The sequence below is a fragment of the Balaenoptera borealis genome, assembly GCF_965194805.1.
Source record: "Balaenoptera borealis genome assembly, chromosome: 2".
In the NCBI taxonomy this organism is placed as follows: Eukaryota; Metazoa; Chordata; class Mammalia; order Artiodactyla; family Balaenopteridae; genus Balaenoptera; species Balaenoptera borealis.
In genome coordinates, this window is record NC_138867.1 from 157,187,208 (window position 1) to 157,214,527 (window position 27,320).

Sequence of the window (27,320 nt, forward strand, 5' to 3'; positions counted from 1 at the left end):
CGGGTTCAAGCCCTGGTCTGGGAAGATCCCACATGCCGTGGAGCAACTAAGCCTGTGTGCCACAACTACTGAGCCTGCGCTCTAGAGCCCATGAGCCACAACTACCGAGCCCACGTGCCACAACCACTGAAGCCTGCGAACCTAGAGCCTGCACACTGCAACAAAGAGTAGCCCCCGCTTGCCACAACTAGAGAAACGCCGCGTGCAGCAACGAAGACCCAACGCAGTCAAAAATAAAATAAATAAATAAATTTATTTAAAGAAAAAAGAGGATATATGGATGGCAAATAAGTGCATGAGAAGATATTCAACATCATTAGCCATTAGAGAAAGGCAAATTAAAACCATGATGAAGGATCACCACGCATCCATTAGAATGGCTAAGATAAAAAAAAATACTGACAAAAACAAGCGCTGACAAAAATGTGGGACCACTGGAACTCTCAGACATTGCTGGTGGGAAAACAAGATGGCACAGCCACTCTGGAAAGATCCTTGATGGATGCTGAACCATGGGGTGAAAGGTTGTTGGAGAAAAGGAGAGTCATACGGGGTGAAGATATCACCCCAGGGATTAGTCTCCCAGCAAAGGGAAAAATGTCCCTTTTCAATGGAGAGATCTGGCGACCACAACTGTAATAGGTGATCAAACCTAGCGTGACCAATAAGAGGGATAATTAGACCCCGAGGTGATGCAATAGGAAGTATACAAAACCTTCTGTCAAGTATTGTCACCAAAATATTTAACCTGAATCTCAAGTCTCTTGACCTAAGTTCCACTTCATAGGAAGTACAGGAGGGAGAGAAGCTAAATGACACGTAAGGAAACAATCAGATAAATCCAGAATGTGGGATGGTCTACAAGTCTACTCCTAGGGCATAGCTCAAGTGCTACCTCCTCCAGAAAGCCCTCCCTGACTGCTCCCGCCCCACCAATATTAGGTTGGGTCTCCCTGGTGCATGTCCCCTTGGCACCTACTCCCCCATCACAAAGTCAACTACACTTTACAGCAACTGCTGACAGCAGGAACCATGCTTGTCTTGTACATACACTGAATGCTGTATGCCCAACTCTGAGCACAATGGAAAATCTGTACTTTGGGGAAAAAAAATGAGGAAGACACGAAGATGCCAGGAGGTCAAGCCCTCTCTGGCTCCTGTCCTGCTTTACCACAACCCCTCCCTCTGGGAATGAGCAAGCACAGAGACCACACTGGTGTTCGAGGGCCATGGAGGAGGCCTTAAACCGGAATTAGCCACCAGCAAAATCCCTTCTTACACAACCTCAGCATCAGGGCCTGCGTGATTTGCAAAGTCTAGACTCCACAGGTCTGGGTTTCTCACAGGGCCTCTGTGTCAACAGGGCCAGACGTCCTGGGTTTCTAAACTTCCTCTAAGTCAGCCACGCCAGGGTGCTTGGGGTCGAGGTGGGCAGATGACTGGGTCTTGCTCTCCCCCAAATCCTCGCGAGCTTGCAGGCCAGGCTAATACCTCCCACGTTGTCCTAGAGAGGGATGGAGGCTCAGAAGTGCAGTGACTTGCCTGAGGTCACAGGCTACACAGTGCAGAGCAAGGACTCTGACCCAGGTTACCTCTAACCCTGACGGCCTTGCTGCACCGGGGAATCATGCCCCCACCCAGCAGCTGGGCCACAGTTGGACCAAGGAGATGGCTGCTCATTTTTCTACCTCTACCTCAGAGCCTGCTGGGAGGCTTTTGAGTTCAGGGCTTAAGAGGGCCTGGATTCACCCTCTGCCTCCATCTCAACTAGCTGCGTGGTCTTGGGAAAGCAGCTTTACCTCTCTGCGACACAGCTTCCTGCTCCGTAAAAAACGGGGATCGTGACAGCGTGATGATTAAATGAGAAAATGCATGGAGAGTGCTGAGCTTGGGGCCTGGCACACGGTAAATGTTCCATAAAGAGAAGCTATCATCCTCCTCCTCACTGTGAGCTAAACACAGCGACATAAAGCTGAGAGGACCTCGCCCCTGCTCGTTGTCTCTGCAGGTGAGCCTCCTGCAGCCCACCCTTCAGTCCCCATCTGTCCCCATCTCCCCCGGGTGCTGCCTCCTCCACTGTCTTCTCCAGGCCCCAGGGGGGTGCAGAGGGACTGCCTCTCCAGGGCCTGGGAACACAGGCCCAGCTCACCTGAGCCTGGGGCACAGGTCTCCCAGCTGCTGGGTGAGTCAGGGCCCTGATCCCTCCCCGTTGGTGTCTGGGGGGAAGACCCTGCCACCTCCCACCCCAACCTTGGGCCTCAGCCTGAGTGCAGGGGAGCAAATGTTGGGCCACCACACATGTGCGCCTGCTTGGTGCCAGGGCTTTAGCAGCCCTGGCCTTCCCTCCTCTACCTGGGGGTGAGGACCATCCCAGGGAGTCCCAGGTCAGTCTGACTTGCCAGGAGCTGCCGTAAAGAGGATGAGAAATCCCACGTGTTCATAGATGGAATTAGGTGTCTTGTAGCCTGGGCCACAGTGACCCCTGTCCTCTGAGGACCACCCTGTCCCGGGGCCTCCAGAGGCCACTTTTCTTCAACTTAGACTGCTTTTGGAAGACAGAAAAGAAAAAAGCCCCCTGGCAGATGCCAAGAGTTCATCTGTGGACCCCCACCTCCATGAGAAGTACCACTTGTTCCATCTCACAGCCACAGCTGACCGGTCCAGGGATGGTCGTTTCTCAGGAACCTGAAATCAGACCTGAATATATCGGCTCCGTCCGAGAGGGTGCTGCTGCAGCCAGAGCCACCTCCAGTTTGTGACAGACATTTGGTCTGCAGAGAGGGACGAACGAAGGAGAAGCAGAGAAGGGAGAGGCAAGGAGAGCCCTGCTTGGCTCCCGCCCGCACTCCAGCTCCTGCTTCTAGGGCCCACCTGCCCACCCAGGGCCGCTATGATGCAGGGGACTGGCCTTCTAGTTAATTTCCCTCTTAGCATGAAGAACGTTTGTGTGCAACTAAAAGAATTCTGTGGGGCTTCCCTGGTGGCGCAGTGGTTGAGAATCTGCCTGCCAATTCAGGGGACACGGGTTCGAGCCCTGGTCTGGGAAGATACCACATGCCGTGGAGCGGCTGGGCCCGTGAGCCACAATTACTGAGCCTGCGCGTCTGGAGCCTGTGCTCTGCAACAGGAGAGGCCGCGATAGCGAGAGGCCCGCGCACCGCGATGAAGAGTGGCCCCCGCTTGCTGCAACTAGAGAAAGCCCTCGCACAGAAACGAAGACCCAACACAGCCAAAAATTAATTAATTAAAAAAAAAAAATTAAAAAAAAAAAAGAATTCTGTGATATAGGGGAAAGTTCAGGCATTATCTTAGGTAAAAGAACAGTCTAAAACAACATAATCTAATCTCAAAAAAATTATGTATACAGTATATAAGTGTATGTGTGTGCTTGTGTATATTTCATTTGTGTATTACATGAATGCCGACTTAGTGAACACAGAACCAAAGCTCCCAGGGGAAACGAGGGCTGGGATCCTGTGAGCCTCTGATCACAACATTTTCATCCACTGATCAATACACAGCCTTGCTGTATGTTTCTGTTTAATGACACCTTATTTAATGTATATTGTTGATTCATTAAGCTTGAACTCATGGCCAGTGGCACTGTAACTCATGCCTGAACGAAGCTTACCTAACACCTCCAAAAGGCACATCACAGCCTGAGCTTAGGAACACTAGACAGGCCTTTAGCACTACGCTTGAGGCCATGTTAAACAGCGAAATGACCAAAAAAAGCACAAGAATGTATACAATGTGGCAATAGAGACCATGAAAAAGACACTTGTTCAGAGTATAAGAGCTGGAACAAAAAGGCAGAGGTTGCCTTGTTCAACCCCAGCTGGGAACATGCACCTCAGGCCACACAGTTTTTGCTGCCACGCACATGCCCACATCTGCAAGCGACCAGGAAAACACTACAAGTACTGATGTCGGATTAGAAATAAATTTTAGCAAGTAGGCAAATTCCCAAATACGGAATCGGCAAATAATGTGGATTGACTACATTGTATATAAAGTGTGTGTGTATGTATATAAACCACTGATATATACATATATATATATAAACATGTATATATATGGTTTGCTCTGGGTTGGTAGGAATATGTTAAGACTTTAAAAATTCTCTTCTTGAAGCTTTCTTGTATTCTCCAGATTTTCTACTGTGTATTTTCTTTTATAATCAGAACGAAAAAGTCACTTTCCTAGGAGAACAGGAAGAAATGTGTCTGTGACACACTCTCTTGTCTGGAACACCAAGGTTGAACCCCATCTTCCCTCGCTATCTCGGCTCAGTCCTAGGGCCGTTCCTCTGGAACATCTTTCCAGATCACGGAGCACCTCCTGGGTGCAGGTACAGCCGATGACAGAGGTGGGAGTGTGGGATGGGAGGAAGCTGGGAGTCGGCAGAGGGTGTCTTAGCCCTGACCTCACTTTCTAAGTTCGGGAAAGTCTTTTGCCCCTTTTAGACTTCGTGTTCTCTGAAAAATGGGGATAAGGACACTCATCCTTCCTACCTCACGGGCAAAGATCGAATGAGATATTTTTTTACAGCTCCAGAAATGGAATCTGTGTTGGTTAGAATCTCCGCTTGTGGCTGGGATTTGAGGGACGATGCCCCATAAATGCTTCCTAACTCCTCCGCAGTCACCTCCTTTGGCAGGTCCAACCCAGCCCAATGGAGTGTGGGCTCCCAGTGCCCGGAGGGACCCCACTAGACACACAGAAATTTATGCTCCATTTCTAAGGTCAGGTCATCCATGAATAAAGATTTAAAACAGAACAAAGCTTAGAGGCCCTTGAACAACACCTGGAGCCAGGCCTGGGCACGGCTAAGTAACAGACACAGGCGAGCTCCAGGCAGCTCTGCTTAACTGACACGCCTTATCCCTGCAGACCCACTGGCCCACACCTCTGCCCATGGCCGCAACTCTTGGAAAGGCCCCAGAACTCCATCGATAAGCCATCCCCAGGGCAGGATGATATGAAACAGCTGTTGCCCCACCTCGGGAGCGCTGTGATCTCATATGCTTTCATCACGTGAACTAGAGAACATGAGAAGGTGTTTTGCCCCGTGAATAAGATCCCTGAGGCACGGGGGAATGTCCTCCAATCTCACTTTGCTTTGCAAATCTCTATGGTGGGGTTTCTAGGGCTGGCAAAGAATCTGGCTGTAATTCCCCGCTGATATTAATTAGAAGGGGTGTGGCTTCTGCATCAGTCACATGACAAAGTGATTACATTTTGATCTGGGTTGCAGTGGCCAGAGGTTTAAATCTGGGGGAGGGTCTGGTCCAAGTGCTTTTCAAAGTGACGGTCTTTCCTTAGATCACTGTCTCAAGGTATGCAGGAGCTCGGGCACAGCAGCTGGTTTTAGGTGATTCAGGGCTCGGCACTAAACTGCAGGGAATCCCATAGTGAGAAAGTTAGTCTCTGCCATTCCCTTCCCGCCCTGACTGGCTCAGAAAGTTGGCAATAGTGGCTTTTCAACACCCCTTCCAACACTTGCTGGTCTCATTTCCTGAAGAAGGGACAGAAGACCTCAGGGCAGGCAACACTTGCCAGGAAGAACTTTAACACACTGATTTTCTTTTTCCTTTCTATTTCGTTTCCTTCTATTTCTAGTGAGGGCCGCTGGTTTTCCATTTATGGTGGACAGCTAAAGTTTCCCTTTGAAAATAATCGAAGTAAAAGAGTCAATTTGAAGAATACTGAATTAAGAATATATAGTACAGGGGGTTTGTGGCTATGCCAAACGTTGTGATGGTGCCGGTAGGATGATCAACAATGAGGGCAGTGCTGTTTTAGTGAATTCCTTGCCATTCTCACTCTGTCTGGAGCTCTGTTGTTTACAGGCCAACAAGCCCACATTTCTCAAGCTGGAAGCCCTCTCCCGGCTCTACAGTGCTGGTGGGGAACCTGGAATGACCTGGGAGACCAAAGAGAACATCTAAAGAGAGGGCACCAGTGGGACAGAGAGAGTTGGGGCTGTTTTCCTGCAAGGGCTGTGAGAAAGGAACATCAGCAAGACAGAGCTCCGTGCTCCATTAGCAATGTCTGCCCTGGGCACCGGGGACTGGGAGGATGTGTAGGGCACACATCCCTGATTCTAGAGCAGCCCCTCCATTTAACAAAGGGACCGGGGGGTGTAGCCACTTACTAAGGATTCCACTCTTAGCTATGGACTCTTTCCACTTCCACGGCAGTATCCAAATTTCCTTGCAAGTTCCTCATGCCCCTCTGGGCCTCCTGCACAATGACTCCCCCAGAAGACTTTAAATCTGGAGAGTTCTTAGGTGATTAGGCCAGCGGTCAAATTGTCCTGCAAGAAGCCCCAGGCTCCTGGTGAGGTGGGTCGGTCTCTGGGTTCTCCATCCTGGTTTCCACTAGGCACTGCCACTTTTAGCTCTTCTATATATGGAAGAGGGTGTAACCTGGCAGCCTGCAGGCCCAATCGCCAGACCTTGTGGGTCCGCACTGCCACAAGGCAACCATCAGTGGAGACTTTAGACAGGGCCTGGGCTCCTCCATTGCCCACAGTCCTCCTTTGCCTGCTTCAAGCCAACAGCAGGGGGTTCCAAGACTTTAAAATATACAAAAACCCTGCTCTAGACCGTCCCTCATTTTATAGTTGGGGTTATGAGGTCAGAGAGGGGAAGGGACTTGCCAAGGCCACACAGCGTGCAAGGAGGAGAGTTAGAACCAGACCTAGGGCTCCTCTTGGGAGGTGCTGAGCATGCCGGAGTTCCACTCCAGAATGCTGTTTCTCAGACCTGAGAAACAGCAGAGCCCTTTTTAGACAGAGGGAGGAAAAACTCTGTCTCTCACGCAGCATACTGAGGGGCTACGGCTTCTGCTCACAGATCACACAGTTTCTGCAGCAAGTCCTTAGCCCAGGATAACTAAAGCTGTCCTGCACTGCAAACAGAGCAACCTTCATTAAATACAAAAACACGTGCAGCCCTGAAATCAAGCAGCAGTGTTAGTTTCAAGATCTAGATGAACCCACTTCTTGCAGAGAGGGTTCCTGGGAATATGTCCGAGGGAGTCCAAGAGTCTATAAACCCTGGTTTAAGAAACCAACTTTAAAAGGTTAAGTGTGACCTCCCTGGCCACCCCAATAAAGCTCCCACACTGGCTGGGTTTCTGGGTTGGTGGTTCCTGGGAGCAGCTTGGTAATGACTGGCTGGGCTCCAGATCCACCTCATTGGCTATCTGCTGCCCAGGCTTAAGGTGGAGGACACAGGCTGGGGGCGGGTAGGAGGGAGGGAGGGAGAGAAAGAGAGAAGGGTGGAGGAGAGTGGGAGAGAGCAAGGAGAGGGAGGAGAGTGAGGAGAGGGCAGAGGCAGTTGGATGGGCTCCACCGGCTTAACTAATGGGAAACATGATTCTGCTGTTCCCCGTGGAGACCACACGTTCCCTTTGGTTCCGATCTGTCAGCTCTCTCCAGCTGTCTGCCCAGCATCTGGCCTATGTAGGTCAGCACTTCCAACCTCTTTCTGGAATTGCAACACCCGCAGTGTGTTTGATTTCCTAACACTCCAGAGCAGCATTGCCACCGGAAGTGCTGAGGTACGCATATTTATCTTTTTAAAGAAGGTACATTAAGTTTAATCCTGGAGAAATGCCGCCCGAGTGTCATGATGCCTTTGAAACCTAGGATGTCAGAGTGAGGCAGGACCAAGGTGAGTGGGGGGGCCCGAGATAAAATCAGCAACCACGCTGGGGAACCTGCCGCTATGCGCTGACCCTCTGCAAGGTGCTTTACCAACATCCTGTCAATCATCACGAAACACCTGGCAGGAAGGCGGGGGTGCCCTCAGGTTGGGTAGGTGGAAACCCAGGATGCCACCACGCCTGAGGTCACGCAGTTGGGAAGTAAGCGACTTACAGTTCCAAGCCCAGCTCCTTCAGCCTCTGAAGTCCCTTCTCCTCCTTCCACATCCCCAAGGCCAGGCCTCGGCTCTCCTGGTCCCAGGCCAGAGCTTTCCTGTCCCGAGTCAGCAACAGGAATCACCAAGCTCAGGCACCACAGCAAGTGACACTCCGGGGGTGGCCGGCTGCCAATTTTTCTCTTTTCAATTAAGTGATTGCTTGGAATGGGGCCCAAAGACAAGTGCTTGTGGTGTGAGTGGCACAGAAGATGCTCCTTGTCCCCAGCCCACTCAGGCAGGTGGTGGAGCTGAGGTCTCAGACTGCACCTGGGGGCAGAGGGGTGCCAGGCCAGGAGGTGGGAGACAGGGTCGGTCTCTCTAAAGCACAAATTGAATCGTGTCTCTCCTCTGCTTCAAACACCTCAGTTCGTTCATTCATTCATTCAGCAAATACAGACAAGAGCACCTACTGTGCACCAGGCTCCCTTCCGAGGGCTGGGGATATGGCCGTGAACGAGGAAGACAGAAGCCCCCGTCCACCTGGAGCTTTCAGCCTAGTCGAGGAAGACAACAAAGGCATGTTGGGGCTTTAGGGGGCCTCCTCCTGCTCCCACCTGGCCAGGTGCTCCCTTGCCTCTGGCCCCTGCACCTGCCACTGCCTCTGGAGGGAGGATCTTCTCTCCCTTCACCTTTGTAGCAACTCTTCACTTCCTAGGTGTCAGCTTAGAGGCTGCCTCCTCCTGGAAGCCTTACTGGAGACCCCCAGTCTGGGTCTGGCCTCCTTTCTCTGGGTTCTCACAGCCACCAGGGCTGCCGTCGCTCAGCACACATTCCTCTGGGTGTGCTGTTCTCTTCACGTGACTGTCACCCCACTCCCCTGGGAGCCCTCAAGGGGCAGGGGCCAGGTCTGTCTCATTCACCACAATCTTTCCAGTGCCTGGTGACACTGGGCTCTCAGGAACTGCCTGGTGGGAGACCAACAGGTGGACAGACAGACAAAAAGCCAAGACAGGGCCACACGGTCATAAATCAAGGTGACCTCACTCAAGGCTCTCTGAGTCTGGGGTAACAATGCTCCTGGAATGGCTGAGTGAACAGCTCAACTGCCAAGGGTGCTGGAAACAGAACCAGCTTTGTTACAGAGAAGAATGCAGGCACAGGGCCCAGCCCTGGGAGAGAAGTCCACGTTTCACCCCAAGACCTCTCTGGACAGGTGATGGAGAAAAAGAGAACAGCGCAGGAGCAATTCCAATCGCAGGTGGAGGCAGCATCGCAAACCATTTGAGTCAGGGCAGCCCGAGGGAATTCTTAGGAGGTGATGGAATTAGGCTGCATCCTGTCTCAGGTGGTGGTTACAAGAACCTACGCATGTGTAAAAGCTCATGGAATGCTATACCGAAAAAGGGAATTTTCCTGCACAGATGTAAGTCAAAAATTAAAAATAACAATCACTCCTTAGTGTCATTAAAAAAAAAAAAGATAGGCACTGGCTTTAGGGTACCCAGGTATGATTCTCGGCTCTACAGTTTAAAGCTGTTGTGGGACTTTACAAGTCATTTCATGGCTCCGAGCCTCTATTTTCTCATCTGTAAAATGGAGAGAATAGTCGTACCTACTTTATAGGGTTGGCTAAGGATTCCACAGGCTAATGCAGGACAGGAGCTTGGCACATGGCCTGACTTACAGGAAGCTTTGAGTGCAATCACTGATAACCCCATTACAGAGGTGAGGCACTGGTGGCTCAGGCCGGCCAACTCAAATCTTTTGAGGTGAACTAAGTTAAAGGGAAAAGTCACGAATGTCACTCTGTGAAATCTAATCAACTGCCTCTCCCTGGAACCCATCTTTCCATGACTGCTGGAGTCTCATCCAGATGGCGAGCAGCATGACCCACTTGCAGGGCCGGCCGGGTGCAGCACCTCCGTTCTTCTAGATGGAGACATGGAGCTGGTGGAAACACTTGCTGGACCGGGTGTGCAGCGCCAGCCCGGGCCTCTGGCTGCCAACTCACAGCCTTGCACACATCTGGCCCGAAGCAGCACGGGGAACTTTCCAATGGCAAGCAGAGGTGCTGGCAGCTGGAGCCAGGCTCGGCCGAAACCAACCTGAAGGCTAGCTTTCTAGGAAACCCTCCAAGGCAGGCACTGAGGGCTCGTGGAGATCTCCCAGGCTGCCAGGCCTCAGAGGAGCCCAGGGCAATGCAGGAAATGGAGCCGAGAGAGGGCCTCTCCTGTGTTAGCAGGGTTGCCTAGGGGGAGAACTGGGCAGCCAACAAGAGCACCCACTATGTGCAAGGCACACAGGCAGTAGGGATAAAGCTGTCTGAGTAATGAAAAAGAATCAAAATGGGCCACGTTTATTGGGCCGATTGGGCACTATGCTAAGTCCTTCATTTATGTTACGTCACGGGATGTGGTGACATTGGCTCACACGAGGTCACACAGCCAGCATGTGGCAGAGCTAAGATCTAAACCAGGGCCGTGGGGGACTTCCCTGGCGGTCCAGTGGTTAAGACTCTGCGCTTCCACTGCAGGGGGGACGGTTTGATCCCTGGTCGGGGAACTAAGATACCGCATGCCACGTGGCGTGGCCAAAAAATAAAATAAAATAAACCAGGGCTGTGGGACATGTTGAAAAAAGCCTGACATATGTGGTCAGATGGGTCTTGGTTCACACCTAAAGGGCCCAGCACAGTGCCTGGCACACAGTAGGTACTCAACAGAAAAGACAGTAGTAGAGTCTTCTCATAGGCCACAGGCCCTCTAAGAAGCGATTTACAGCTGCTGTTGGAGCACAGAGGGGATGAGGGCTAATTCTGTTGGTGGCACTTGGAGAGGCTTTCCAGATGAAAAAACAACTGCTCTGGATCTTGAGGGATGCATAGGGGTTCTCCAGCTGAGGACCAGCACTAATGAGCACTTGTGAAATCCCCAGTACTCTGCTCTCAGGAACCCTATGGAGTGAAGCTTACTATCCATCCCATTTCACACCATAGTAAACTGATGTTCAAAGGGGTCAGGGGGCTGGTCCAAAGCCACACAGCTGTTTATGGAGGATGCCAGAATTCGAACCCAGGTTTGTTTGACTCCAGAATGCCCCTTCCAGTCCCCCAACCAAAGCCAAAGACACAGCAGAAGAAGACTGCAGAAGCTGACTGTCTAAACCAGAACAAGAAATGTGGGGTCCCACAGGCAGCGTCTCGGGGAGTTTCAGGCTACAGCTGCCAGCTCCTGGGTGAAGGGGCCCAAGAGAATGCTGTGAGCTCTCTAGCCACACCATGTGGAACAGGCAGCCCAGTCTCAAGACAGCAGCAATGCAAATAGCACAGACTTTCAGTTGGATAAACCTGGGTTCCAATCCTGGCTACACCACTTCCTTGAGCAAGCTACTCAGGAGCCTCAGTTTCCCCATTTGGTAAATGGGGATGCTAATACAGTCAGCCCTTGGCATCCAAGGATTCAACCAAGCTCAGATAAAAAAAAAATTTAAAAAAAAATTCCAGAAAGTTCTAAAAAGCAAAACTTGAATTTGCTGTGACCCAGCAACTACTTACATAGCATTTACATTGTACTTACAGCTATCTACATAGCATTTACATTGTATTAGGTATTATAAGTAACCTAGAAATGATTTAAAGTATTCGAGAGGATGGGCAAAGGTTTTATGCAAATACTGCGCCATTGTATATTAGGGACTGGAGCATCTGTGGATTTTGGTATCCATAAGAGGCCTTGGAACGAATCCCCCATGGATACCAGGGGATGACTGGAATAGTATTACCTGTCTCTCAGGGCTGTTGTAAAGTGTAAATGGGATAATGTCTGTGACATACCTGGTACAGTGGTGGCTCTTTGCCCCCTTCCATGCAAAAGTAAGTTCCTTAGGCCCAAACCAAACCCAGATCATTAGGTTGAACTAAGTGAAATTGCCACTTGTTAAGTCAAAAATTGACAATTTCATATGGTTCAACCTAGTAGCATCCCAAGGGGTTATAATATTATATCTGTGTCCACTGGACTAGACTGAGAATTAGTTACTTTTCTCTTGAGTGTTTACTATGTGTCAGGAACTGGGATGACTCCTCCATTTACAGATGAAGATACTGAGGTTCTGAGAGGTTAAGTGACGCACCCTAAACAGCACTGGTGGAAAGTGACAAAGCCAGGATTTACACCCAGGTCTGGCTGCCTCCAAAGCCTGTGCCTTAACCACTATGATACAATGCTCATTCTGGTGTCAGCGGGGGGTCATCACAAGGAATCCAATTCTGAGTCAGCTGAAGGATATCATCAATGGCCATCATCCTAGAATCATGGGACCCAGGGATTGAGAGAGCCCAAGAAGTTATGGTTTCATTCAAGGAACACGCTTGGCACCTGTCCTTAGACTATGAGGGATTCAGGGTCTGGTGGGAGAGGAGGAGACGAGTCAACAGAGTCATACCCAATGTATGAGCACCACGATGGAGTCATACCCAATGTATGAGCACCACGATGGGCTTGGTCCACTAGGAACCTCAGCATCAAAGCTGAGTGCCCTGGTTGGGTGACAGGCAGAAAGGGGTCAACTAAGATTTCTAGGATACTCCCTAAACAACTGCCCCCTCCATATAAATGGAGCTTCATCTTCCCGTCCCACTGGGCTTGGGGACATGAAGAAGGAGGAGAAAAGAACTAGATGAGAACGTAGAGGGACTGAGCTCTCAAACCCTGGGGACAGCCATCTATTAGGGGTATCAGAAGGGGAGTAGGGATTCCTCCACCAGATAAAGTAGGGGGGCTGCAGAAGCGGGTTCCAAACTTTGTACAGCCAAGTAGCCCCTTTTCCCACATGAAATCATATGTGGTCCCGATGGTCAGGTTCTGTGGGTTCCCTGGCCACCCCTGTACCCATGCCCTGCTGGGCTCCTCATCTGGCAGAGACTATTCCTCCCGGCCTTGATGTGAACCCCTATGTGGACTTTTCTGCCAGCTTCCTGCGCTTCATACACAAGTGTATGAGATAGGAAAAAAGGGAACAAGGGAAGCAGGGTCCCCTCTTTCTCCCTCCCTCCACGAAGCTTTCCTGACTCTGCTGTCCTACACTGTCCTCTCCTCTCTAGAGAAACCTGGGATAATACATAAACATATAATACAATGTAAAACAATGTAACGGCTCACAACCACCAATGGTCTTGATGTGTTTCCTATGAAGCTACACTGTATTACTGTTTCCACCCAGCAGTGGTGGAAAGTAAGACCTAGCATGTGTAGTAACCTGTTCCACAGGGTTGGTAATAAAGTCTGATGGCAGAGTCTGAGGTCTTAACAAGCATCCACATTTCTACCACCAGAGACGAAGCTTTGGTTATACTTCTTCCCAGACCCTTTTTCTATATGTTGAAGTAGTTTATGAAGTTAAGATCACATTGTATATACATGATCTTTTTCACCTGTGTTATATGGTGAGCATTTCCCCATTTCATTAAAAATTCTTTCAGCAAAAATTTTAAAGGATCCTTAGTAGTCCATTTATTTAATCATGCCTCCAATGATAAACATTTTCAGTATTATTTTAATTACCACACTGCTAAATATCCAAATATACAAATCTTTGGGGAAGACTGCTTTTAAACCTTAGGGGGGTGCATCCTGGACTAGTCCATTTAGAGTATGTTTCTCAAGGTGTGGTCATTCCAGATCACCTGTGTCACATCATTCGAGGTTGCTTATTAAAAAAGCGCATCACTGGTCAGGGAATGGTAAAGATGATGATGGTAAAGGTAATATAACACTAACAGGTAACTATTTATTCAGTACTTTTATGTGCCAGGCACTGCTTTAAAGCTTTTACATAAAATAACCCACAGTAGGTACTATTCTTACCCTCAATTTACAGATGAAGAAACTAAGGCACAGAGAAGTTAAGTCACTTACTAAGGTCACACACTCTGCCGGTCACCGGCAGAGCCAGGTCAAATCCATGCCTAACTTCCAAGTCCAAACTCTTAAACTTCTACCCAGAAGTTTTTCACCTTTTTTTTTTGTGCCACGGAGCCCTTTGGCAATCTGATGAAATCTATGGTCCCCTTCTCAAAATGATTTAAAAATGACTAAATTAAAGCACATAGCATTCCAAATGAAATACTGAATTGTAATAAAAGTGTTTCAAAAAATAAAATTATGAACATATGTACACTTTTATTAATGCAATAAATAACAAAATCCAGCAGTGGGTCGAATAACACCACAGTTCTGAAGCAGTGATGAGGATAAATGCAACTGTAAAGTGACGTGAAAATATCTGTGAATTTCTACTGGTGACGAAGTCACAGGTATTACTAATATCACTGAGGGTCGCTGCCTTCATTCATAATGGAAGGCGATGCTAAATTGCTATTGGAGGTTAGTGAGAATAAAGATGTACTCTTCCCCCTTCCAAGTTCAAGGACCCTCCGAATTCTACCCATAGTAAAAACTCTGCTAGTTGGTTTTCCCTGTTCTAGAGCGCCCACCTCCTCTTGACCCCAGCTCAGAGCGCCACCTCTCTGGTCCAGCAGGGAATGGGGAATGGGCAGTCCAGGCCTCAGACCCCTGCCCTGTCCCCAGAGCCCTACTGCAGGCCCCACCACAGCCCTTGTGCCGTGGTGACGTGTTCCAAACAGATGGTGACCTCTATAAGGACAAAGGCTGCCTGGTCATCTCAGCCTCTCTTTGGCTTGGGGCCAGGCCTGGCCCAGGGCAGACAACAAACCCACATCTGTGCAATTGACTGGCAGCCAATGGTGGCCCGAAGCCACAGGCTGCTGATTCACACCTTGGCTGGGGAGGAGGAAATGGTGACGCCACTGAGTGGGTTTCTGGCTTTCTTTGCCAGTGCACTAGGCAGGGGGTCCATGCAATTCTGCTTAATTAAGCAGAATAGAAAATATTATTCTTATGTGCTTTAAGGTAACATTTCCCTTCAAATCTAGGGGGTGAATTGACTATACCCTTCTTTATATTCAATGATAGGCAGCAGAGCCGAGTGTCATCCTGGGCAAAGTACTTCATCTTTCTAAGTCTCAGTTTCCACATCAGTGAAATGGGCTAATAACAGTACCTATGTAGCAGACATTTGTTGTTTCCACCTGTCCAGGCTCCATGCCCCCTTCTTCCAGCAAGAGCGCTCTGAATCTCCTACAACTATTGGCAATTTCAGTGGGACTGCGGATCACAGTATCCTGCCCTTGCCTGACCAAAGGATGGTCAGGTGATTTGGCTGGGCCAATCAGATTCTCTCCTCCTGGAACTGGACTCTTGAGTGGCCAAAGGGACTGAGGGATGGAGCAGGTGCCTGCTTCTGGTGATGCTCTGATGCCCACAAGCAGTTTCAACGCCTTGGATGGCTCCAGCTGGCCAGGTCCTTCCTGTGACTGGGGGCTGAGCCAAGTTCTGCCAGAGCCATCTTTCCAATACATTTCCTATGGCTTAAGTTCGTTAGGTTCACTTCTGTCACTTGCAGCCCAAGAATCCTGACTAATACTCCTTACCTCACAGAGCTGCTGCTCAGATTCAGTGACATAAAGCATGAAAAGCCTGGAGCGTACAGTAAGCACTCAAATGAACGATAGCTATTCAATAATAACAACAACAGTAAATGATTGTTAAGTCTTGAGAACAACACAAATTTGGAGTTATTTAATCCCTCCCAAATTTCAGAATTCCTACTGGCTATCATAGACCTCTTTAATATTTCCCATCCCTCCCTCCCTCTCTAACTTTATCTTCACTGTCTGCAGTCCTCCTGTGGACAGGTGCTCTCTCTCTCTCCCAGGTTTGTCTGTGTCTGCCCCCTCCACTCTCCTGTGAAAGGTGTTCCCCCAGCCCATCAAGCCAGGGGAGTGCCCCTGAGTCCCAGCTCCTCCCAACCACTTCCATTTTGGATACCTCTGATCCTGAGCCCTGGCCACCCACGTGTGTGTGTGTGTGTGGGGGGGGGGGAAGGCGTGGCCTTCTTGAGGGTAGAGTCTATGCTTTCTTATTTATGTATGTATGTATGTATGTATTTATGCCACGCCACACGGCTTGTGGGATTTTAGGTCCCCGACCAGGATCGAACCCAGGCCCTCGGCCGCGAGAGCACAGAGTCCTAACCACTGGACCGCCAGGGAATTCCTTATGCTTTCTATTCTTTTGTGGTTCTTGGGCCAGTCAGAAGCCCCCAGATCCTTGGGGCCCCCAGCCACCTGTCAAGCTCCATCTCTACTACTCAAATCTCTCCTGCTTTTTTCAAACACGCCACATGCCAGGGTTTCAGCTTCCTTTCCCTCCTGTTCTGTCTGCCTGAAATTCCTTTACCCTTCTCTACTTGACAGCATCCCTCCCATGCTTTGTGATCAGCCTTGGGTCACATGCACTGCGTTGCCTTCTCCAAGTCCAACTTCCCCAAAACCCTAAGGCACAGGCCTCTGCTCATTCCCAAGTTCCAGGCTAGCCCTAATAGGCCGTCTACCCGTCTCTCAGGACACTGACCTCCGTGAGGTCTGAATCCCTGCTTTGCATATCTGTGTATCATCCCTGTGCTCAAAAGTGCCTGGTCCCTAAAGGGACTTACCTTTGTTCAGTGAATGCTCAAGAAACATTATCAGTATTACAAAGTACGAAGGTTTCTTGCTTGTTGTTGTATTGAAAGTGGTAGTTTCAGCAGCATTGCCAGATAAAGCACAGGATGCCCCAGGAAATTTGAATTTCAAATAAACAATGAATAATTTTTTAGTGTAAGTAGGTCCCAAATATTACATGTTTATCTGAAATTCAGACTTCACTGGGCATCCTGTATTTTCATTTGGTAAATCTAGCAGCCGTAAGTTTTGGGATGGCCGGGGAGACGCCTGCAAAAGCAGGCGGGAGGGCTCTGCGTGCGGGCGCACGCGTACACACACACACACACACACACACACACACATGCATGCACGACAGATGCACCTCTGTTCCCTTCTCCCTTCACCGTTTAAAGAAGGCCCCAGGCTTGGGCTCATCGCCCGCCTGCAGGCCTGCACCTGGGCCAGCACGTATGAGGAGAGAATGCCCTGTAGTTTGGATAATGGGGCACAAGAAGGATGGCTTGCGGCAAGGCTTGGGCCTGCGGGCTCCTGGCAGAGTCCCTGAGGAGTGAGCCACACCAGCCCCTGCCCACTGGCCCCCCGGCGGGAGACACTGGGCCTCCCAAGTCTATCACATCAGCTAGTCCCCATGTCCCGGCAGTGGGCAGGGGTGCCAGCTCTGCCACCCAGGATCTGGATGACCCCACTGGCAAGGGCTCTGTGAAAGGGACCACAGGGTCCCAGTCTCTGGGCAGTACCCCGGGCCAGGAAGCTGCAAGGACGGCTGCCCCAGCGGCATCCTCTCAGGCATTCCGCACAAAAGTTCATTTAATTTCCCCACCAAAGCTGCCCACTTCCCAGAGGAGAAGGCTCAGGGCCAACAGCGAGTGGATGACAGTAGGTCCCAAATATGACGTGTTTCTCTAAAATTCAAACTTCAGACCAGAGCCCAGCTGCTGGGCGCAGAAGCCATGCTCGCAACCCTCCGGCCACGCGGCCTACTGAAGAAGCCTCATCTTCTCTCCTTGGGCCAAGGGTGTTCACGTCTCATCACTTGCGCCCACCAGGCCTACAGGATGCTCATCTAGCAGCTCCCTTTCCTGCAGCTGCAGTGACCTGCAGCTGGCCTTGGCCTCCCAGGGGAAGGAGAAAACTGAGTCACACCAAGCAAGACCGTTCACCCTATCAGAGCTCTTTCTCCAAGGAAAAAAGCACGCATGATTTGCAACAGGATATGAGTGTCCTAGATGAGAAGTAGTACCATGCATGGAGAGGTCCCCTAGGCCTTTTTTGGCAGTGTGGTAACTCTGCTGCTTGCTGACGCCCGTGCACCTCCGGGTGGGTGACAGGCGGCTGGATGATCTGCCCAGGGGAGTGGGGCACAACTCTAACTTGAATGACCTCAGGGTGCAGACTGCTGAACTCTGGCCTGCAAGTCGTTCCAACCTATTCAGATATAAGCACTACAGGAGGGAGGGCCAGGCCACTGAGCAAGGAGCATTTCAACCAGAAAAGCATCTGCTCAGGCCTTCCTCCCCTCGTGGTATTTTAAACTCATCTCTTGCCACTTCTTGGGCTGGAGGACTGGAAAGCCACATCCAGAGCCCTGGTTCCGTGGCAGGAGTTGGGGGAGAGTCCCAGAGGCCAGCATCTATCTGGGGAGGACAGGCTCTTGGAGGAGCTGGAGAATTCTGCTGCTTCAGGACAGGATGAGGTGGTGGGGATGTGGGAACCTGGCTGGAGCCGCCACGGCCTGGCACTGCTTCTCTTTTAAAATGAGCATTCACTGTTTTTTTAGTTTTACTAAAAACAGGAATATGTGTTCCCCACAGAACATTTGGAAAATAGAGAAATGCAATGCACAGATGAGCAAAAAAAAAAAAGAGTGACATATATTTTATCAGCTATGTTTCTGTGCTTTCACAGACGCCTTCACTTGTAACCAGGTGCGAATCAACCTGAGCACGTTGTTTTGCCACCAGCTTTTACTACTTCATATTCCCATGACAGAAGATGGAATACATTTTTGCCATCTCGATGGTATTCTAGCTCGTGGATATAGTATGTTTTATTTATCTTGTTCTCTAAAGATGGGTGTTTAAGTGGCCCCCAACTTCTACTATCATAAGTGATACTATGTTTGTACACTCCTAATACAGCTCATAGTTATTGAGCCCTTACTCTATGCCAGGCCCATTTAATCCTCACATCAGCCCTATGAGATTGGAACTATCATTATTCCCATTTTACAGGTGAGGTACAGAAAGGGTAAGTAATTTGTCTGAGGTCGCACTGTTGGTAGGTGGCAGGGCAGGGATCTGAAGGCATGCTGTTTGGTGTACTTTCCCTGCTTACCAGAAGCAAGGAATGGCACAGATTCAAAGTCTGAACTAAAGGGACATTTAAGTAACTCTTGAGATATGACAGCCCCACCCGCTTTGATCTTGAGACAACTGCAAGAGCCCAGAGTGTAAGAGCCCAGGCTGAGGATGACCCGGCAGGTGAGGTGAGAGGCCTGGCTCCTTGCAACCATGGACCAGAGGCAACAGGATGGCACAGTGCAGGTGACAAGGTCCATCATTTTTCAGTCAGAAGAAAGCAACAGCCATTTAAAAAAAACCTACCTAAGGGACCTTAACGCCTACGGAGGGTACTACCTCTGTGTGACGCAGACAGGGTGCAGGACGAGAACCACCTGTAGAGGAGGTAGGCGGGCTCTGCCTTGCTCACGGGCCTGTCCCAGGGCAGCAGGGTGTCCCGCCTGGGGCCCGGCACCCCAGAAATGCCTCATGAATGAAAAAGCATGGAAAACAAATAGCAGGCCCCTAGGGCAGGAGGCAGGAGGCAGGAGGCAAGAGAGAGGCAGAGATGTGGAGCATGGCTATTACTATCGTTAATGCTAGTTTTCATGACTACCACTGATTGAGTGTCCTTTATACAGAAGGCATCAGGCTCAGCAGTGTGTGAGAAGTGCCCTATACCTGTAGGTAAGCACTATTACTGCCCCCATTTTACAGACCCTTGGGGAGCTTGTCTGCAAGGTCACCCAGCCCAGGAGCTCATGAAGAGAACTCAAATCCAGGTCCTTTCTTCATGAAGTAATGGTGCGTCCATAAGAAATGTGCTAGGAGCTGGCATTTATCCCTCAGCAGGAGGGATGGAGAATAGGTTGAATGCATACATTATCTAAACAAGCACACAATCATCTTAAAAGGGTGACACTGTCCTCATTTTCCAGATACAGAAACTAAGGCTGGGGGTTGAGTCAGTCACCCAAGACCATGCAGAACTTGAATGTTTGTCTCTGATACCCAAGTTCTTTCCACTCAAGTTTGTTGGCCCGCCATGCATGTTTCTGCAAAACAGGGCGCCAGGATGGCTGGGATGCTGGGGACAGCAGGGGATGGGGCAGGCTGGAAAACAGAATGCAGCTAATTTGGGCAGCAGATTCACACTTTGTTCCAGACCACTGAGCCTGCCAGCCAGAGGTCTCCCACAGACTGAAACAAGAACGTTGATAATAATGCCTAATAAGGGCGTGACCCATCCTGCAAAAGTCAGTTGCTCAGAGGAGAGACCCGTTGCTCTTAGAGTCTGGCAGGTGGAGAGGGAGGTTTCAAGGCCAGCAGCACAGAGCCTGCCAACCCATCACTCCAGGGGCACAATCAACCCAGAGGTTCCCTGGGGTGAGAATGACTAAGGGTTGGTGGCAGCTTGTGCTTCATCAGTCCAGGCTGAGTGAATGAACAGTGAGATGAGGGAAGGGCCAGGATGGAGAAAATGGGGCCTGGAGGCTTAAATGATCCACCCAAGGTCACTTGGCTCAGGGGTGGGATCACAGGGCTGCACATACGTCACATCACGTATGTCACTCCCCACGCTGCCACTCTTTGCTGTGTGACTTCAGGCATGTGCCTGTACTTCTCTGAGCCTCCAGTCTCAAGGGGAAAACGAGAACACTAACGTAACTATCTGAAGTACCAGGATCCTGCGTGTATAAATAAATCCTATAAATGAATAGAAAACCAATAACTCAATATACCGAAAAAAGGGGCAAAAGATAAAACAGGCAATTAATTCACAGAAGAGGAAACTCAAAAGGCTGACAAAGGTGTGAAAAGATACGTAACTTTACTAGCAAGCAGAGAAATGCAAACAAGCACTGCCATGAGATACTATTCCGTACCCACTAAAAAGTCTGACAATTCGGAGTGTTAGCAAGGAGCCAGAGCAAAGAGACCCACAGACACTGCTCCCAGGGACGTTAAATGCACAGGTGAAAATGCACAAACCCCAAGAGCCAGCAATCCTGCCTCAGCTGTACGGGCCAGGAAGCAGCTACAAGTATCCTAAAAATCTCCAGCAGGAGCTCGAACAAACAGGGGTATATTCATAAATGGAATATGAAACAGCAGTTAAAATGAACTGAAGCTACAGGTACTAACACAGATCTCAAAAGTGTAATGTTTTGTAGTTTAAAAACTTTCAATACAAGATCTTGGGGACTGCTGAAAAGGTAAAAACATTAAAAGGTACATGAGGCCTAGCTGGGAAGGGGACTGATTGCCACAGGGCACAAGGGATCTTTTTGGGGGTGATGGAAATGTTATAAAACTGGATTGTGATGATGGCTGCACAGCTCCATACATTTATTTAAAGAAATCAGCCAATTGTACACTTACAATGGGTGAATTTATGGTATGTAAATCATACCTCAGTAAAGCTACTGAATAAAAAAATCATATCTATTGGTCTATTTTTAAAATGTGCATGGGAATGACAAGCACCAAATGTAGGATACTGTTTTTATTTGTGGGGGGGTGATTGTTGGAGTGGGTGCACAGGGGGCTTTGCATTTGCAATACTTCATTTCTTAAAAAATAAAAATAAAAATAAAGATTTGAAATGAATAGGGCAAAAGGTAAAGATCTGACAGCTGGATGGTAGATTGACAGATATTTAACTTATTCTATGTATCTGTATATTTGAAATCGTGTATTAGTATAACGGAAAAGTACCTATTTTAAAGGGCTGTGGTGATGACTAAATACACATAGAGAGCTTAATCCAGTGCCTAGCCCACAACAATGGATTAAATTTCAGCTGTTAAGATGACTGCTTCTATAACCACTTCTAGCATCTTGCTCTTCTTAACATCTAAAGATCTCAAGTCAGAGCAAGCCAGTATTTCCTGGCCCCTGCTAAGGGAGACTTTTTTCTAACCCCAAGGCTTCTGTACATCCCTCTCCAGTGTTGGAAATGGGGCGATCCAAAAAACCCTGCAAAACCTACAGGGAGCACTTCCTCCTCCCCTCAAGCTGGAAGATAACCTAGCTGGGGAGGGTCTCCCAGGGTGTCACACTTGAAAGCCCCCTTTCCATTCATTTAGAAAGCCCTAGGCTCCACGGCAGGAAAGATGCAGGCAGAGAAAGGCCAGCAGACAGTGCAGAGGCTCCAGGGAAGATCTCTCCAGATGATAATACTGTTTGTTGATATTACTGTCAACAATAATCCTTACCCACCCATGGGGATCTCAGAGGCCCTGGGAGCTTCTGCCTCTGCATTCTCCAGATGTGGCCTACGGCTCTGCCCTTGGGCCCACTGATGATATCTCTGCCCACAGGCGAAGGAGGCTGGGGCCAGGCGTGATGAAGATGCCGCCCTGATCATGGAGAAGATGCCATTTAAGGTGGAACAAGTGGCCCAGCCTTGATGGGCAGCCCTGAGCTCCTGGTGAAGCTCTCCAACGAGATCTACAGCACCTGTGACCTGTTCGCTCCCAGGCAACTGAGTGATGAGACAGGTGGAGGCTGAAGTAGCTGTAAATAGGGAGCAGGTGGTGGGAAGCCTCCGTAACTAACTTGCATGTTCTCATGCAGTGGTTGGGGCAGGGCGGTTAGAAGTCAGGGCGTGTGTGATTTTGCCCTCCTGGGGGACATGTGTGGAGACGTTTTTGGTTGTCACAGTTAGGGAGGGGGATGCTACTGGCACCTAGGGGGTAGAAACCAGAGATGCTGCTGAACATTCTACCATGCACAGGGCGGCCCCCCACAACGAAGAACGATCTGGCCCAAAACATCAACAGTGTTGAGGCTGAGAAATTCTGCCCTAGAGGGACGCAGCACTACTTACAATTTGCAGATTATAGAAGCAGCTTAGAGAGGTAAATTGACCAGCTCAAGGTCACACAGCAGGAAGTGGCCAAGCCTAGGGCTGTCCAACTCTTCTGCTCATGCCATCTCTCCAGAGTGGCTGGGCCAACTTCAGAGAGGAGGATATACCAAATGGGAAAAAAGTCCAGGCCCATGCCAATAGCTACCTCCATGCCCATTCTTTCTAGAGTGGCAGGGGCAGGTATGGTTTGAGAACAGGAGCAGGGGTCACTGGCAGTTGCTGGTGAGTTTCCTGCCATCACAGCACTTAACTTTCTCTGTTCCTGTGGATGACTCAGGCTTCAGTTCAACCCATTGCCCCTATTCATCTGATGAACCCAAAAGGCTGGGTAGAAGGGAGGGGACTCCCTTGAATCACAGGAGTGACTAAACCCACATGCAGAAAAATAAATTCTTGGTGAAATCCCTCCTCATGTGACTTTGGCATGTTCCCAGTCAGAGTAACATGGATACCACAGGGCAGGGAGGCAGGCATCTAACGGTTACAGAATGTCAACTCTGTCAGTCACAAGATCCCTTCTCCTAGGAAGTGGGCACCATTACCCCCATTTTACAGATGAGGAAACTGAGGGTCAGAGAGGCCACACAGCAAGCTGGACGCCAAGATTTAAACCCAAATCCATGTTAATATTTAGAGACTTGTCTGAAGGAGCCCCTAAAAAGTGGTTGAAGGCTTACAGAGATGCCCCTCAGAGCTGCCGCACCTCCAAAAAACTGGCAGGGAGGGATCTAAACAGAATGAAAAGCCTCAGAGTGATCACAAATGATGGCAAAATTCCCAGTTCTTAAGAGGACTTTGCGTAGGGAAACTACGGGGTATGAAATCTGCAAAGTGGTGTGACCTGGTGGAATAACACTTTTTGGGGTCGAACATACTTGGATTTACATTCCTGTTCTGGCCCTGACTGTGGTCTCAGGCATAGGACCTCATCTTTCTGAGCCTTGGTTTCCTCATCTGTCAAATGGGCTTAAGAACCTGTGCCTGATAGTCGTGTGACGAGAGAGGACAGGAGGGAGTGGACGATGATGCCCATTTCTTGGAGGCTGTATGTATTCTGGTGTTCCCAGCTCACAGATCTGGTGGGAGGCAGCATGGGGAATTTCAGACTTCCTCCTGTCTGCCATATTGGTAAAAACTGTCTTCATAGCAAATAGGCAACTCAGTTACACACTCAACAGGCTCAAACAAGAAACCAAGATTTGGCAGCATTTGAAACAGTTAAAAAGAAAGGGGGTGCGGGGGAGACAATTTAGCCCAGCTCTGGAATCAAGGGAAACTTCACTCTATTTAAAGATGCCACAGGTCCAGGAAATAGCTTCCCACCGCCTGGCTAAGGCTTGAATAACTGGCTGCCCAGCCAATAACAATACAGGCTCACACAGCACACCCTTTCTCGTAGGGAGTGCAGAGTGGATTCCCGGCTATCTCCTTTCAGAATTGTATAGACTATTCGTGTAAGGCATGTAGATCTGCTATATAAGAACGAGCCTCTTAAGAAAAGAGATCCAAAGACGACTTGCAGGGAGGTCAAGGAGCTGAATTTAGCCAGCCAACGCCCCTTGCTCTTTATTGTTCTATACTTCTTTGTTAGGATTTTTTTTTCCCTCCCTCTTGCTCTTTTTTCCTTCCTGGTTAACTTCTCTGCAGCTAGGCGCTGCCACTGCTCCCTTCTCACCACCAGAGACACCATAGCCCCCTTCCCTCCTGCAGAGAGGCCTCCCCAAGGCCTCACCTGGGCCCAACACCCCACAGCCCCATTATCCCTCTACCCAGAACCTCTGAGGTGGTCCAAGGGCCCCTTGAACCCACAGATTCAGCTCCTAGGCTGGTGTGGAACCCATTTCCCATCTGGCGGGTCACCATCTACCCCAGGTACACCTTCCAGAGGCAGGGAAAACCGAATGCAGCTCCTCCTTGTTCCAGAACCTGAAGCCTCCCTGCGCCTCAGCCCATCTGAGGGTCCCATCTGCAAAATGAGGCTACTGGCCCATTTTTTCAAGTCCCCGCCAGCTCTAAACAAGATTCCCATTTTGCCAGGGAAATACCAGGAGAAAACTTTCATACATTTTTAAACAGAAGTTATTGGAGAGAAGGGGCAGGGATTTTTTTCTTTTTTAAAAAAACTTTTTCATGGTGCAGGCACTCAAAGGATCCATTCTCAGAGATCTCTATCGCTCCGGCTGTCTCCTCCAAAAGGACGGAGCCAACTTGGCGATCCCTGCTGGGGCTACCTGTGGCTGGGCACTGCGGGTCTGAGAGCCTCCAGACAAGGAGGGACAGGACGGGCGGCCTGAGAACTGGCGCCTCTCTCTGTCTCTCTGTCCCCTACACCGGCCAGACTTTGCCACGGATGGGCAGGACGGGAGTGGGGGGGACAAGGAGGAGACGGAGAGGGGGAGAGGGGCGGCAAAGAGACGAGGGGGGGACGAGGCGGGAGGACACGGTGGAGGAGCGGAACAGGGCAAAAGAGAGGAGGGGGAGGGGGAGAGAGGGAGGAGCCGGGAGAGACCCGGGCCGCGCAGCAGCAGTGCCGAGAGGGGAGAGGAGGGGAGGTGGGGGAGAAAAGAGCAGGAGGCAGAAGTTTTCAGAGCCGGGGGCGCTCTAGGTCGCCCCCGACGGGGCACGGGCTCAAGGGAGCGTGGGGGTCGCGCGGCACTCACATAATGCTTGTTGGGCACCCGCCGCTTCTGCACGTCCAGCACCTTCACCTCCACGATGCTGCGCCGCGGCGGCATGGCCTCTCCTCCGCGGGGCCGAGTGCGGGTGCTGGGGACGCGGGGTGCTAGGGCGCGCCGCAGCGGGCCGGGAACAGCCGGCCGAGCGGTATCCGGGGGCTGAGCGTGATCCAGAGCCCGGTCCGAGCACGAGCCGCCGCCGCCGCCCTTCGCTCCGCGCGCCCTCCGGCCCCGCCGCTGCCCGCCCCCGGCCCGCCCCCGACCCGCCCCCGGCCCGCCCTCCGCGTCGCCGGCCCGCCCCCCTTAAAGGGCCCGGCCCCAACGCCCGCCCCCGGAGCGCGGACCCGGCTGGCCCACGTCCGGCCTCGGCAGGGCCTTTGTCCCGGCGGCGAGCCCCCGCGGCTGGGGGAGGGGACGGGCGCGCATCCGGCGTGCGATCACTGATTAACCGGTGGATTCATTCCCCGCACTCACTCCTTCTGATACCCGCGGTCTGGCCCCGGATGTGAGGGCCAGACTCCAGGGTTCAAACTCCGGCTCTGCTGCTAATCGACTCTGTGACCTTGGGCAAGTGGCTTAACCTCTCTGGGCTCAGTTTCTTCATCTGTAAAACGGCCCTAGTGCTACAGCCTACCAACGGGGGCTGTCCTCAGGATTAAGTGCATGTGACGTCGGTGGCACTATAAATGTTGGCAGTTGTAAACTCAGCCCCAAGCCATGGGGATTCAGGGAGGAGCAAGAAAAGCCGCCTCCCCTCCGCCCCCCAACAAATGCAAGTACTATATAATGACAACAGTAGCAGCAAAACAGGGTGAGAGGGTGGTGAATGAGTGAGGGGCAGTGGATGCTTGTTAACAAGGCCACTGATTCCCAAATGTGGAGCACTCATTCTATGCCAGCTGCAGTGCCTCCTGCTTTTTTTTTTGAAAATTTCTCTTTGAATTCTCAGGACAACTGTGGTGGTGGGGGGTCGGAGGAAGGTGGTTGACCCATATTACAGAGGAGGTGACTGAGAGCAGCCTCTGGAGTCACAGAGCTGGTGGAGGGACCCCATCACTGGCTGGCTCGAGGCATATTCCACAAGTTAAAGCTAAGGGTGGCCGGAGCTGCTCCACATTTCTTTATCCAGTGCCTCCTGTAGCCCTGGCTGGGCACTGAGTCATTTTCAGGCGGTACTGGCTGAGCAAACATCTGAATGAGTGTACACATAATGCATGGATAGGAGGTTTAGGCCCCTGGCCAGTGTCCTCACACTAGTAAGCAGTAAGCAGGGATCTTTCCAACAAACCACACAGCTTCCCTCCAGGCCTGAAAGAGCCCAGGGCCCCTTACCACCCTGGGTCCAAGGTCAGCCTTTGAAAGAGGGTGGGGGTTATCCAGAGGACGCTTTTCAGCAGCCCTGGCCAGGCCACCGGAGAGTTTGGTGCTGATTCACTTTGGATCTGCCCCACCACTTGCCCCTCTGACTTTCTTGCCAGGTTTTACCTTGCTCTGGTTCTGGAGGCTGGCCGGTATGGATTTCACTGATGGGTTTCCTGTCCTCTGGCTTCCTGCTGGGCTTGGTTAGTGGGGGTCCTTGGCAGGAGACTGAGGGCAGGAGAAGAGAGAGGTCTGGGTATTCACTTCCCAAGCTTCCTTCCTGCTGGGTTGTCCCTGCCAAAGGCACCTTCCCCATACCGGCTCTCTCAGGGCTCCCTCTAAGGGTGGTAACAGTCCTGCCAGTACTGCACCCTCGTTCTTTGGTTCCCCAAGCCCTGCCCACACCTTTATAAATGGACTCTTTAATAAACTTTCCTTTGTGACCCAGTTTGTGGGTGGCATTTCCTTCATGCTGGGACCCTCACTGATATAACTCCTGTAAGGCACCTTCTTCACTCCTGTAAGGCACCTTCTTCTGAATCATAATTGCAAGTCAAAGAGTGTGGAAATGTCCAGTATGTTGAAGGCCTGGCTTTTCTGTGCCTATTGCCTCAATCCTCTGCATGAGCCAAGCCCTCCTAATAAGGCAGAACCACAGAGGGCAGACGCTAGAGGAAG

The 27,320-nt window shown here is 50.6% G+C and overlaps 1 protein-coding gene across 2 annotated transcripts in view; it reads right to left on the reverse strand.

Annotated features, from left to right (window-relative positions):
- Window positions 1–25,514, reverse strand: part of SH3PXD2B (SH3 and PX domains 2B) — a 122,303-nt gene extending 96,789 nt beyond the window's left edge. For both annotated transcript variants that reach the window (XM_082380861.1, XM_082380860.1), the window contains exon 1: window positions 25,269–25,514. In XM_082380861.1, the coding sequence (XP_082236987.1) occupies window positions 25,269–25,343 (75 nt within the window). In that variant the 5' untranslated portion in view covers window positions 25,344–25,514. The remainder of the gene's footprint in view (window positions 1–25,268) is intronic.
- Window positions 25,515–27,320: the final 1,806 nt, after the last annotated feature.